The 15614-nt window shown below is 34.7% G+C and overlaps 1 protein-coding gene across 2 annotated transcripts in view; it reads left to right on the top strand.

Annotated features, from left to right (window-relative positions):
- MMP16 (matrix metallopeptidase 16) overlaps positions 1–15614 on the top strand; it is a 167113-nt gene that overhangs the window by 141639 nt on the left and 9860 nt on the right. For both annotated transcript variants that reach the window (XM_058831999.1, XM_058832000.1), the window contains 2 exons: positions 4070–4208; positions 12805–12955. In XM_058831999.1, coding sequence (XP_058687982.1) covers positions 4070–4208; positions 12805–12955 — 290 coding nt within the window. The remainder of the gene's footprint in view (positions 1–4069; positions 4209–12804; positions 12956–15614) is intronic.

The following is a 15614-nucleotide window of genomic DNA, read 5'->3' as shown; positions in this document are numbered from 1 at the left end:
TAATTAAATATCTTAGTATATTATTTCCTGGCTTATTTTCTTTTTTTCTTTTTTTTTTTTACAATACTAAGATAAAAAAATGTAGAAGATACTCATTTGTCTGAATGGGTCAGTCTGTTGCTTCTGTTCATGCTTAGCTACTGGGTGTGTTTAATCTTCCATTGACACGGGCTTGCTTTGGCACGTGATCAGAGTATGCTTGTGGGAGAACACAGAACCCAATATGATACCTTGATGTATTTTGTCAATAATATTATGCTACAGTATTGATTGAAATCTAGAGTTTGATTTGATTGACATTTATTTAGGGCAGAAGTATTTTGCTTACGTGGCTTTTTCTATTTTCAAATTAAATAGGCCAAACAGTTATCCTGTGGAATCTAGAAATAGTAAAACTTCTCTCCCTATCATCTGTAGCTATTAAATTTTGCATCTCACTTCATCCTATTAGGGGAATACTTGTAACAGCACTATATATATATATATATATACACTTGAACATCAAGTCAGGCAGAAATTCACAGAGATTTTTGCTGTACAGTGCAAGCATATTTCAAAAATTACTGGGAGTTCACACACATTTTTATAATCATAGTAAAAATAATATAATTTACAGTTGCAATTTGGCCTTGTTTTTCACCTCTGTATGCCTTAAATCTTTACCTGCCTTCATCTCCAAGTAGTTAAAAAAGGTAGAAATTCAAAGATTTCTGATTTTTTCCTTCTTTCTAGCTTGTCGTTTTTCAGAATGTCTATCACACTGGGCAATCTTTCTGTTTCTACTGGGTGTCATTTGACCTTGAGTCAGAGTGTCACGTGTCATGACAGAATTGTAGATAGAGTTCATTAAGTATAAAATAAAGGTCAGAGCTCCAGACATTTTGTAGCAAATTAGTTTTAACACTGACAATAGTTGTTGGTCCAGAGACATAAGAGAAAATTAGGTGCTTAGACAAGAAAGGTCCATCAATTTAGCACTAAAAGCTCCTCTAATTTGTGTATTATGGATAAATCAAAATACCTGGAGACACATCATTTGTGTCCCTTAAGGAATCTGAAAGATATTTAAGTTGGTAATAAATACTGAAATGCAAAATAATTATTCATAGGAGTAAATATTTAAAGATTCACAGAATGAAATATAGGGAGCAATTTAACACAATCTTCATTTAAAAAGGTGAAATTGTATATTCTAAGATTGGGAGGAGACTGTATCAACCAACAAAGTATGAAAATTATGCATTATAAGCCAGATTTTTTTTTTCACGAATACTCTCTTCCATTTAAGATTTTCTGAGTTAATAAAGAAGTGTTTTTATGAGGGAGCTATGTGCTAGGATCATATGTCACCTACTGTATTTTCGTCCCTTTTACTGTGCAGGAAAAAAATACCTAAAACAATTACTGACATTGCAGAATGATTTATGTATGACCTTTGTTTAGTTTGTTTTCTCTAAAAAGCTTTATTGTCTTTTTTCTCAGAAACATCCCAGCTTCTAAATAAAATGTCAAAACATTCAATTTGAGTGACTGCTACTGCTTCTTCATTTGACTGTTACTCTTTATCCATCATAGTGTTTCTGAAACATCTTACAGTCTCTTCTCACTCAATGCCCATTTTTTTGATTTTATTTATATTGCTCTATCTTAATTAAATGTTGATTTCTGTTTGTTTCAGTTTTGCTTTTTGAACTGGGAATAATTGCCCAAATTTAATTTACTTGTTATGTCTGTAGTCATAATATTTAATGATCCATTATTATGCCAGATCTCAGCTGCACAGGAGTAATCCATATTTTTGAAGCAATTGGGTATCTACTGTTGCTTACAAAGAGGCATTTGCTAGCCAGCAAGGAAAGACACTAAAATCTGTGAATTCAATGTATGCATTTGTCAGGCTTTGCATTGGAGTGCATGTGACAAGTCATGGGTTCAACCTGTCTGCTCCAGTTAATGTATTTTTGGGGAAACAAAATAATAAAAAGTATATTTAACCAACATAGTGGGAAAGGCAAAGGGTTTCTCAACACACACCATTTCTCAAAAGAGACAAAACTGTGTTTATTCAACATAAACAAATACACTGAGAAGTGTTTTGCCAGAGAAACTGTTAAAGCTATTTACTTAAAGTGTGAAAGAGCTTTATTAGAGTGAATATGCTTTCTCTTGGACTATGCCTCTTCTGAATTTCAATAATAGCTAAACTCTTGTGAAAACATACTTTCAGTAAATGTACTTGTTTGTCAAAATGTGGATGATAAAAATGCTGGTAAATAGAACTTTGTTTGAGATAAATGAATTACATTTACATATATATGCTATATATGAAATGAAGCATTCTTTCTCTAAGCAGAGCCTATCCCATCTGATACTTCAGTAAGGTCCTTGGCATGCTTTACAGCTACATGCTGGATTTCTTGAGTCCCAGAGTTTGAACTCCTTGAGTCCAACATGTTTATAGGAAAGTCAGACAGGAAGATTAAATTTACATAAACAAATTATTCTGTCAGCCTCTGCCAACATCTGCCTTCACCAATCTTATAAATGGTCCAAACTTTCAGTTCTGACCTCAGACATTTCCAGATATTTGCTGATTCTCTGAAATGGTGTCTATTGACAAATCATAACCCAGCCTCTGTCTGTTTAAATAAGACCATAAAAATGCTAAAATTATAAATTTTCAAAATTTATACAAACCTGTAGGATCTTTACAGATGAGCTATACCTAATCATGGTTATGGCAAGGACAGGTATGTATGCTGAAAATAGATGAGGAAAATAAGAGTCTACAAGATAAGTACAAGATATCTGCAAGATAAGTCTACAAGATTACATCAGCAGAAGAGAGAGTATGACATGTTATATTCACAATTATGCTTCAGAATGGAATATGTTGACACTAGAGGCAGTGACCCATATAATTCTATGTATACATATAAACAGATTTTAAAACAAACTAATGGGGATATGATGAATGAAACAAACATTCCAGTTTTTCCATAATTGCATTATTGTTAAGATTTTTAATAGTATAGCAGGAAAAATTATTGGTTTGCTACGGGATTTGAGCAAATAATAGATAAGAATATTCTAACTATTATACTGCAAGTCAGCAATGTGAAGTACGAAATACAGTTTGACATACAACTCAATACCAAATCTGCAAAATATAATTTTATTGGTCTTGCTATCAAAATAAAACAATGCAAGCGTACTCCACAAATTACTAAGTCTGAAACATAACTTATTCTCAAGAAGATACTTATTGACTTGATGATTTTGCAGGTTTTGTTGCAATGTGAAATCTGTGTTTCTTACACAGAGGAATAACTGCCATGTAAACAGTGACAGATTCTGGCAGAACATCACTTCCTTTATTATTAAAGGTCGTTGTTTTATATAATAGTGATACTGAAAAATGATCAAATGTGTGTAAGAAGTTAAATACTTATCCTTCATCTCTAAATATTGAACGAAATAAAACAGTTCTGAAGAGGTACAGTGATGATACCTTTATTGATACCCATTTAATGTGCAATGTACTTGATTTAGCTGGATTTAACACCTATTTTATATATATATATATGTGTGGCTGAAATTTTAACCATTCTATTTAATGTCACTTGGAAAGACTGCTAAACCTCACTACAGTAAAATTGTCATCAAAGCATAGTTCTTACTGGACCGATGTAGGAATGTGACACATATTTCTGTCAGCCTTTCACTGTTAGCAGCCACTGCAAAAAAATTAGTCTTCAAAGCCTGTATGTAGTCCCATTATTTTGGGCAGTCACATAAGCATATGGTTCAATCTAAAAGCACTTGCAGTCAAACCACAAATTTTAAATTTGTCCCCTTATAAGAATTGAGAGGACTGTCTGCTCCAAACACCTGGTTCATGTGTGTAGCTTGTCCCACCTCAGCAAAAACCAGTTCCGAAACATTGGTAACGTGACACAAATGCAAACACAATGTGTTAATCCACTCAGCAAAAGGTCTGCTCTAAAAATGCCAGGATAGGCTGTTCAGTATTTCAGCAGCTGAACACATGTAAATGTTTGGTTTCCAGGATCAGTGGTTTTGGCGAGTCAGAAACAACAGGGTGATGGATGGATACCCCATGCAGATTACCTACTTCTGGAGGGGACTGCCTCCCAGCATTGATGCAGTTTATGAAAACAGTGAGGGGAATTTCGTCTTCTTCAAAGGTAAGAAAGAACAAAATTAAAGTCTTGTGATTTCTTGAAACACATCTTGTTTAATTTTACTACTGATTTGTAAATCTTGTTGCAAATTGATAGCTAAATGAAGAGTGTATAAGTCAATATTTTCTTGTTTTGCAGTTACATTTTTAATTTATGATTACCCTTCACAGTATCAAGTCATTTGCTCTTACATATTAAATAAAAATTTGAAAGTATAAATATGAGACATAGAATGAAGTGGTCTATTATGAAATACTTTTTTAAAATGTGTTTTAGGAAGACACTATGAAGACATTTCCATTAATATTTTTGTGTCATTCTTTTTGCTTTTCTTCCTTTGTACAAATGAATTCCTTATATATTTAAATGGCACCTCTGCTATATATACCTCAGTGTACTGCATTGTATTTATTTCATCTAAGACCTGTGATGTTAGGAGTTTCATATGGGGAAAAATAATCTTTTCCATAGATGAGTATTTAGTTTTTTTAAAAAAGCATATACTCCAGAAAACAGGTGGTATAGATCAAATTGGTGCTAACAATTATTTTCAAATTTCACTCCAAACTTCAGCTGTTCTTCAAAATTAAAGTTCTTGGAATGGACCTAATTTAGATTTAATGATAAAGTTATCTTATATGCTTAATGATGAATGCATACTTAGTGACAAAGGTCTGCAAATTATGCAAAGTATGTTTTATAAAATAATAATTTGAGAGAAGAAGAAACTGAATAGATAACAAATATGTGAAAAATTATTCAGCTGTTTAGTATTGTGAATAATTCATTTTTTAACTCATTACAAAAAAGGTAGATTTTTTAAGTTGTTATATAAAAAATATTAATTCATTTTTACAAGTTACTTATTAACAGGGAGCTAGAAGTAATATTTCATTCACTAGGGATCAAAACAGGATTTTGGGAATGTTAAATGAAAAATATTTAGTAACATGCAGAAACATTTCATAACAGTACAATGAATTTTATGTTTTACCAAAGTGAAATTGTATTTTTTGTATGAATCATAAGGAAAATAACATTCCACGTAGCACATTTTCTATTTATATGACTTCAATGCAGCAAATGCTTTTACTTCTGTTGCCATAAAATAAACTTCAAGTAATTAACTCCGTCAAGTTTATATGGTTGGGAATCATGATCATGGTACCTCCAAATCTCCATCCCACTTCTTGATTTTTAGTTCCATAGGACATGGAAGGATGAAAATATTATTCTGTGGCTATTCCTTTGCACCACTTCTACAAGGAGCAAAGTGGCTACCCTGGGCGTTCCAGACTTCTGCCTTGATAATGTTGAGATCCATTACCTGAGCTCCAGACAGAAATGATCAAGCTTACTCTTAACAGCTGCTTTCTTTTCCTTCCCTGTGACCTTGAAATAAGTTTAATCATTATTTAACTTTTCACCCACTGCTGACTGGCTCCTGTTAGGTCTTAGAGGAATAGGTTGATCCTGTAGTCTGTGGATTATAGATAACAAAGGACAGAAGAAGGAACTTCTCTATTTTCTCTCTGGGAAATTAAATCAAGATTAATTAAAGAAAGCAGGAACAGCAGGATTGTGCCCTTAGAAGTCAGAATTTGGATTTTCCTTTCTCATCATCCCCACCTTATGCTATCTGATTTCAGACCAGTTAGTTAGACCAGCCATCTAACTGATATCATATGATATTTGGATATTCTGCTGTAGGTATTTTTTCCATATGACTTCTTTTCAAAATTCCTTCCATTATTTTTCCAATGAAATTTGTATTACCCCATTATTTGCCAAGGTCAAAAGCCTTTGTATTCCTTTGTGCAATTTTTTTTTTTTTTTTTCAGTTTTTGCTTCTCTGCCATAACTTCATGACTCTTAATATCTAACTGTTGGTGTTTTCTATCAGTGTAATTCATGTTTTTCCACTGCTACAGAATCAAAAATTTCAGCTGAGTCTTCTGTGTGGGTGTCCTTGAAAATTCCTGTTCCAAGCAACTCAACTGCCTTACAGAACTCTATATAAATAGACTGTAGGTAAATGATCATTGTCTCATTTCTTCTATTCCATCACAAAGCTTCCTGGGAAGAGTACATTTCCTCCTCCCTAGAGGAGGTGCTAGAAATAGACAAGTTGATTGTTGCTAAGATGATGAGCAAGTAGAATGTCTTATCCAGGTAGTGTGCTTTACCAGTCTAAAATTGGTCCAAACAAGTAACTTCTAGAAGGAACTTTAAATCTGAAGTCTAGCACGCAGGTGTGTTAACAAAGCACATACCTAAGCCAATGTCTGCATGTGTTATTCAGAGAATAAAACAGAAAAGATGGATTAAATGCCAGCAGAGAACTTGTACTGGATTAATGTCACTATGCACTCCTCTGACCCACACTAAAGTGTCATCTGTTCATACCCTCCCTTTAGTGCTGACCCACAGTATACTACAAATATACAGGCTTGATGTTAGGGAAAAAAAAAAGAAAAAAATCCTCACAGAAAGAGTGGATGGGTGCTGGAACAGGCAGCCAGGGAAGTGGTGTAGTCACTGTCCCCAATAAAAGATTGTATGTGGCCATTCTTCTTTAGTTGATAAGGTTGTGTTAGGTCATAGATTGAACTTGATGTTCTCCGAAGTCGTTTCCCACCTATCTGAGTCTGTGATTCCATGACAAGTTCCTCATCCATCCCAGCAGAGCTCCATGTGCTCCAGACAGTCACTTACACAGACAGCAACACCCCCATGCCTTCTTCCCTGCCCATCCTTCTTAAAGAGCCAGCAGCCTTCCATTCCAACGTCCCATTCATAGAAGCCTTCCCAGCACGTCTCTGTGATGCTGGTAAGATCACAGCCCTGCAGGTGTGCACAAATTTCCAAGCACGTCCCCAGCTCCTGTTGCTCATTCCGAATAATGCATGTGTTTCCGTAGAGGCATTTAATTTGGTGCCCCCAGTGAAACCAACTTAATGGCTGGAGTGGCTGGAATTCCTTTGTGATGTTTCAGGCGCTCTCCTCCTGACCTGTGATCTCTCTCCAGGCTCTGCACATCTCTTGCTGGCACTGGCATCAAGCTGGTAGGAGTGGGATGGGTTGAGGTTCTCCCTCCACCAGCAACTTTAGTTAAAAGTCCTCTTTACCAGCTTGGCAAGGCTATGACCGAGATGCTCTTCCTGTTCCCTGCCAGATGGACTCATCAGCCCCCAGCAGACCAGACCATACTCATAAAGTACAGAGCAATCTGGTGGATAGCTGCTTATAAAAAACAGATGTTTGAATTCTTGTTATTATTCATTGCCAGTGTCCATGCTGAATGATAATAAGATGGCATCAGAAAGATACCATTTTATTTTATTTTATTTTATTTTCTAATGAGAAAATATGAATAGTAAAATTCATTCTGTGTACTTTTGTACCTTTGGGAATTTACATAGTGCTGAAAATGAAATTGTCAAGCCATCTGTGCAGTTGAATGTTATGGTAAACCAAATGTAGCAATAGAAAGACTGCTGTAAAACTCATACTACCATTGCCTCCATCATAACATCACTGCATTTACCCCATGGCCTGACATTTTTATATTGAAAAATAGATTTACTTTAGTGTCAGGTCATGGGAACAGAGAAATGACAGAAACTTGATGTGGGAAATAGGGAATGGGGAAAAAGGAACCATGAATAGTAATTTTAGGATACTAGTAAAAAGATTAGATACAGGCTTGAAAGACCAAAATTAAGAGGAATGTTGACTGGAAAAGAAATAATACTCAGGATTAGATATTAAATTTTTAACTGATTTAAATTATATGTTTAAAAATGTGGGAATTCATCTCGCCACTCTAACACAGTGATTATATGCTACACACCTCTTGCACTACGCATATGCCATAACTGCAGATAATGTGGACAAAAAACCCAGAAGCACAATTATTCAGAATTCAGATTCTATAAAGGAAGAACTAGTTACTAAAAAACACACATTTGTTGGCAGTAGTCAGTAGGAAGGTAAACAGTCTGAAGGATATCTAGAATATTGTAATTTTAAGTGAAGCATAGCAATACAGATGTCCTTTATTTCCAGTACTTTTTTTAGAATGTCAAAGATGGATGTTGAGAGACTTCAAATGATTCCATGGTTCATCTTTCTCAGCTGTTTCCCTACAGTGATGATATTTAACAAAGCATTATTACAAGAAGTAAGACATTTTAGCTTTTTATCACTTGCTTCACTTTCAGCTTCTGACCTTGCCAATCTGCTTCTTATTATATTAGACCTTACATTAGGGAATAAAAGCAGAGAGATTAAACATTCTGAAATTTCAGACTTCATGAAACATGTGGTGCTTTATTCTCTGTGAGAATAACAAACTTACCAATGAGACCTTAAAAAACCAACTTTGCAAAATAAACACAGTAGTGATTTCTGCCAAGTGCATAGATTCTGACTCCACACAGGCATTAGTTATCTAAAAGAAGAGCAAAAATATGACTAGTTTTGTCATATTTCTTTCCATTATGATCACAATTAATAAAGTCTTTTTAACTATTTATTAGCAAAAGCGGAATCTGAGCTACATGAAATGACTTTAGCATTAGTTTGTACTACATTTAAAAATACATAAATATGTTAGAAATAAAATTAGCTCATTCTCATCACAGTTGGGCATCTTTTGCACTGATTTTCAGCTTTAACTTCTCCTAATATTGGGTTCTGATCAATATTCTGTAGATCAGATCAATTCTTGATCAATAGTCACCCACTTTCCTCCAGGTGAGAGACAGAAAAAAAAAAATCCAAAACAAGACCAACAACAAATCTCCTAAAAAAACATACGAAAAACTGAAGTGAAAACTGTCAGCCAGATGGAACATTTGGATTTCTTATATACAGTACTTCTCATTAGCAATCAACACAGTTATAGCAGACTAAATATGTCTTCTAAAGCAAATGTTAAATAAAATTCCCTCTAGTTAGCATCAATAGGCCTTGCTTACATATGTTAGAGCGCTTAATGCTCCCCTGTCTCCTCAGAACACAGTTAAATTTACCTTTTCTCTGTTTTCTAAGAAAGAATTTGCTTTTTAGTAAGAAATTATGTGAAGAATTCAGTTTCTTATGTCTGTTCCCATTTTCTACTCTTTCCTTTTACTTCAGCGTATCTGAATATGCAAAAAATAATGGCTCAGTGGTGCTGTCACTTACAAGGGTTTGTGCATAACCATTGTTTATTTTGGTATGACCTGATCTTGTTAATAGTTGACTTTGCCTCCTTGGGTATGGCTGATAATGATCTATTCATAACAATTGCTTTGACTTTTATTCCTTGTGAGGCACAGAGAAAAGTATTGGCATTACGTACATCACAGCATATGCCTCTCAATGCTGTGCAACAGCTGTCATTTTGAATGATCTTCTGAAACAGAAATGAGCTGGCCCAGGATCATTCACTGGATGCCATCTGTTGTTCACACCATAAGTACCAACTAGTAAGGTCCAAAATGCATGACTTCTCTTATCATTGCATTTGAAACTGCCATTAACATCTGAAGCCTTCTGTGTCCAGTCATACGAATTGGCAAAAGATAAACCACATGGGAGGAGGCACAGAGAATGATTGAAGATGCTCACCTCTGTCATTATCAAACTCTACAAGTGAATTTTTATAAGGCATCTCAATAAAGGTAAATCTCAGGTTAGCAATGACCTTAATCCCAGGTCAACAGAGAACTCATCTTTCCATGACTGCTCTTCACAGATCTCTGTGGTTTTTTTTATTTTCCATACTTCAAATGGCTCTGTACATACTCATTATTTGAGTCTTTTTTTCCTTCAACTGGCATGGGAGAGAAAATGGATATGTTGAGCAAACTGTAGTGTCTGTGCTTGAAAGCGGGTGACAAGCACCTGTAAAGAAGCTGATAAAAAATTAACCCAGCATGGGAGGGATGGAAACTATACCCCCTCTCCTAATTAAAACTCAGATAAAATGAATACATGCTTTAAATTATGACAGTACATACAGGGAGATTAAAGAAACCCTTCCTTTAAACAAACATTTAATAACACAGAGGGATAGCTAAAATATAAAACCAACTGCAAAACAGCTCTCTGGATTTTCCCTCTTGATGATTCTGGCATACACCTGATCCTAGGTCTTTGGGGTAATATTACATTTCCTTATAAAATATTTATACAGCACAATACCTTAACCTCCTAAATCTTTATAACAGCCTGTCTAGCTTTAAAGGTAAGTAAAACAACTAATGTTAACAGCCATGATTTTATCTCTTACGTCCTCTTTCCAAATGTGTTTGAGCAAAATTTGTTTTCAAACTTTTCCCCTTATATTTTAAATATCACTGTCATGCATAACAATGGATAGACCAAAGTGAAGAATCTAATAAGGCAAATTTAGTATATATGTTTGTAGATCTTGTCTAGATTTTTTTATGATTTATCTCAAAGTATCCATGTGATGTCAGAGTGTCGAGATGAAGAACAAGGGATGGGACCACCTTGCTTTGAGATGATTTATTGCTCAAGTAGCCAGATAAGATATCAGACTCAAGGCATGAGGTTTAGAGGAGCAACAAGTCAGCCATAGCTCAAGGAAGTCACCAGTTTCTTCTTTGCAATATAACATTTTAACCCAATAGGCAGTTGACACGAAGCTTGTTTTCACTTATTAAGCTATCACCTTTACTTAATTTTGCTGCACTGCGTCTCTCTCTGAGCCAATACCTGACAGGTCACGTACTCATACACACCTCTGTTACAGTTTCTAGATCTCTAACCTGCTCTATAAGTCACACTATTACAGCTTAAACCTCAAACTATTTTACCTAATAGAATTTCTTACCTACCTAGACATATTCTTACTTATAACTATAGAGATATAAGTTTAAAATTTCTCTACCCAATATCTGTGTACCTTCATCACTACATCAATCCAGGCTTTTTCTAAGGCTGCAGATTGAACCCTTCAGCATCTGTAGAAGTTTCTATATTTTGGTTTCCAACATCAGAGTATTTTCTCCTTCAGTGTAATTATTACTAAAACTAGCAATGCTTTTTGGAAAAAATGGTGATAGCAGGGCCTTGAACAGAAAATAAATGCATGGTTCTTTTACAATGGAGCCTACGGTCTAGCCTGAAAGGAGTCTTCTTGTGGTGTAGGGGACATAACACAAAGAGAAGACAGGCATCAAAGCAAGCTTGTCAGATAAGTACATAAACAAATTATAAGTACATGCAAATTTTGCTCCCCCTTTCCTATTTCTAGGGAGCATATGGAGATCTTTATTCCCTTTTTTCAGCCATAGCTGTCTATGTTGGAAAGAGAAGTCTCTGCTGAAAAGACACAGGTGAGAAGTGAGTTTGGAGGAAGAATTAGAAAGAAGCAGAAATGTAAAAAGGAGAAGATAATTGGTAGAGTATGTTGAGAAGTCCCTAGGAGGGCAGCAAAATTATGGGGGAAATATTGGACTATAGGCTCAGTATGAGATGGTGAAGTAGGTGAGATAATCATGAAAGTGCTCAGTGAAGAAGAGCTTGGCCAGGAAGCTAGAGGAAAAACAGAAGTTTGGAAACTGGAGTCATGGGCTGGTGAGGTCAGCTGTCCAGTTGGAAGAGAGACCACAGGAAGCATCCCACAGACAGGGAGCATCTAGACTATAAAGCACTGGTGCAGCTGCTACTTCTGTAGGCATGGATCCCTATGTACACAAAATATTTATCTGGTAACTGCAGTTACCCCTCTAGCAGTAGGGGTTTCAGCCACTCAGCATTGCAGTCCAGGAAATCCTTGGCTATCATTTATATTTAAGACAGTAACCTGATCAACCTGGGTAATCTGAGGTTTGTGTAGACACTGTCCTGACATCAACTAGAGTCATATAACTACCTCGTATTTTCAGCACTTAATAAGTCAGTTGGGTGGTTTTGAATGATTTGTCATCTACAGACAAAGCTTAAGTCTTACTGCCACTGGCAAACCCCCATTACTTTCAGCAGCAAAAGGTTTTCACCTCTGTGAGTTCAGATTCTCAGTTTGCTGTCTTCAGGCCACCCTAAAGAAAATATGTTTAAAAATTAATTTCTATTGTTATTTCTGAAATAATCATACATCCTTTATAGGTAATTCAACTTCTTGAGGAGAAATACAGAGTAATAAAAATATTTGATCTCTATGAGGATTGTAATTTTTGTGTGTGTGTTTTCTTACCTTATTTTCTTATAAAATTCACTCTTTCCTCATGAAACATTAAACTGCTGAATAGTTTTTCTGTAAATGTATTGGATTATCAACCACACAGCCTCTTGAGATTATTTCATTTTCGTTCTAGTTTTGATTACTGCAGAGTTGGTATCAAAATATTCTGTGGACTTGCTTGAAGAAAGGAGGTTTATAAATGCAAGATATCCATAAGGCATATTTAATTTTGCATTATCTGCAGCAATGGAACATTTTTCATTTCATTGTATTTGGAAGAACTATCTGCTATAGAACCTTTGGGAGTCTTTCTTATTTCTTAGGAGTGTATTAATATTTCTACTGACAGTACTGATGACTAACACACGTATATGTGTGCATATATATGCTTTTGTACAGGTAACAAGTTCTGGGTTTTCAAGGACACCACTCTCCAGCCAGGTTATCCTCATGATTTGATAACACTTGGAAGTGGAATTCCTTCCCATGGCATTGATTCAGCAATTTGGTGGGAAGATGTTGGAAAAACCTACTTCTTCAAAGGAGATAGGTTGGTATAGGATGTCTGCAAGGGAAAAATTCAGTGGATATCAGCTCAACATGTTAACCTTTTCCTCTGTTTCTCAAAAGGATGAAATGAACTCCTTCTGCATAGATGGCTGTACTGTTTTCACGTCTCATAACCTAAATTATATTTGTGGGAATATCTTGGAATGGGTATGAGTATATCCAGTTGAAAAGTTATGTTTTAGAAGTCAACAGGCGAGTCACAGTTGTGGCAAATTTAAACTTAAATATTCAAAGTGATGTGTTTATGTACACTCTTACCTGTATCTTTTTATCCACATTTCTAAAACTCAGCACATATGCAGGCCAGGCATGATCCAAAGCTTTAGAGGTCAGTGAAAATGACTTATTTTCTACTGTTTAATAACAAAGTAAAAAAGGAAACTCAGACATAAACCTGGGAGCTAGAGAAGAATTTGAGCATTTTCATGGAATTACTTCTAAATAAATCTTGTAGGGACACATATTTATGATTAATAACAATTTTAAAAAGATACAAACAGAAAAAAAAAAAAAAAAAACACCACAACCCCCCAACAAAAAGACAAGCACAGAAAAAAAATGTCAAATCCAAGGGCTTTCCCATTCCTAAAATACTTGTACTAGCCACTTAGTGTCTGTATCTTAATTTACCTGTCAATAAAAAAAAAGGAAAGGAATATTTGTCTGCTTTATAGAGGTGTCAAGAGAATTAATTAATTTTTGAAACACTGCAAGTTGTCTGAATGATGGATTTTACAGGTTTTCAGTATGGTACTGTGTTTGTTGATTGATGTATTGCTGTGCAAATTTTGTGTGCTCACAGCCAAATTATTCCTCATTAATAACTGTAATATTTCTATTAGTCTTATTAAAATATGATTGTTTTTGTTACTGTGTGGTACTTAGTGTTCTCAGACACTAATAGTATTCATGGATCACTTAAGAAATTAATTTAATGCACATCATAGAATATGTTTAGGACAGTACAGGTGGTAACATTACTGTAAAAATTGCACTACAGAATGCTGCAACGAATTTTATGGTTAAAGCTGTTTTTATTATTTAAAAAAATATAGCTCTCCAACACTCATGGTGAGAGAAGTTGATAACTAAGTCAAATTTTTGTAATGTTTTAAAACTAGGTATCATTTCAAGCAGTTTTCATAGTGAGTAGAAGATGCCTAAATAATTTGCTTCCTATGGCTGAGTAGATTTTTTTAAAAAATTCAAATTAATTTTCACCTAATAATTTTCCACCTCCACATACATATTGTTAAAAGAAGTAAAGTAGGAATCCTTTGTGATTTACTTCATTTAGGCTTTATTCAGCAATGTCCTTTTATATTTCCTTGCATAGGCAGTTAACTATATTCAGGACTTTCCTAAAACATGATTGGTAATAACAGAAGACAAAAAGAACTAGCAGAGAAAACATGTGCTGGCAGAAAAGTTGCTACTTAGAGCTGACAAGCACAATGAAACTCAGCAGGATAAAAATGCAATACAGTATGTTAGAAGATTGAACATGAGCCTTGCAGAGATAATTGAGCCATTACAGGATATTGACCATCAGTGGGAATAAACCCTTATAACAGTTTCTCAAAAAAGTTTCTCAACATGCCTTGCTTATGACATCAAATGTTGGCTATAAAATAAAAATATTAATAAAAATGACCAAACAAAAAAATAAGCAGACAAGAAAATCCCATTAACCAAACCAGTAAGAAGATTTAAAACTTAAACCAGTAAACAGTCATATGTCTAAAGCAGCTCATGTATGGAATATTATTGTTGTTATTTGACATTAGCTATTTCAACACTAATAATAATTCTTACAAATAATTCTATGAAGCCCTAAAAGGGGAAAAAATTGACTACAGAAAACATTAGTCCCTCTGTCATTCCTATCCTACCAGAACTGAGTCATTTGGGACTAGAAGATAATACTTCTTGACACATGTCCTTGTTTTATGCCCCTGTCTGGTCCAGCTGGTTTATGTACTTTAGAGTTTAAATAAATGTTTTTTATTCATAAAAAAATCCTATGGCTCAGGATATCATTAAGTAAATAGGCTTAGATATAGAAATAGTTCAGCAAATATTTTCCAAATTCCCTTTTTCTAAAGCTATGAAGTGGACTTTCATTTTTTTCCCCCTCTGTTATTTATCAGTCTTTGAGACACAGAAACAAGTTTATGTAGGCTGTAGAGCTCAAGCCATCATTAGGAAGTTTGCTTGTGAACATTTGGCATGCCAAGTAGAATCAAGACTAGGCTCTTCCTTACCCTGTAGACATGTTCATTATTCCAGCACAGATTGTTGAGGTGGTGTTGTGATCACTCCTTCTCTAATAAGATTTCTCATCAATGGTGAAAACCCAGAATTTTTGTGATTTCTGACTGAGCACAAAAAAGTGCACAAAGACTTTTAATGACAAAGTATATCTTTGTAAGTAATTTAGGGCTAGTGGAAAACCAGAGGTTATTAAAAGAAAGAGCTCAAAATGTGAAAAAGTTGAAAGAGAAAAAGGAAAATGAGATCAATTATTCAGGACAGAAATAGAGTTCTGGAATAGAGGAACAGAAAAAGAAAATATACTTGTTAAAAAAATACAAACTAAAGACCAAGAAACTTAGAGTTAAAAGATGAGGAAGAACTGG

The sequence above is a fragment of the Poecile atricapillus genome, chromosome 2 (genome assembly GCF_030490865.1).
Source record: "Poecile atricapillus isolate bPoeAtr1 chromosome 2, bPoeAtr1.hap1, whole genome shotgun sequence".
Classification (NCBI taxonomy): Eukaryota; Metazoa; Chordata; class Aves; order Passeriformes; family Paridae; genus Poecile; species Poecile atricapillus.
The sequence above is the reverse complement of the archived record's forward strand: the minus strand, read 5'-3'. Positions and strand labels throughout refer to the sequence as shown.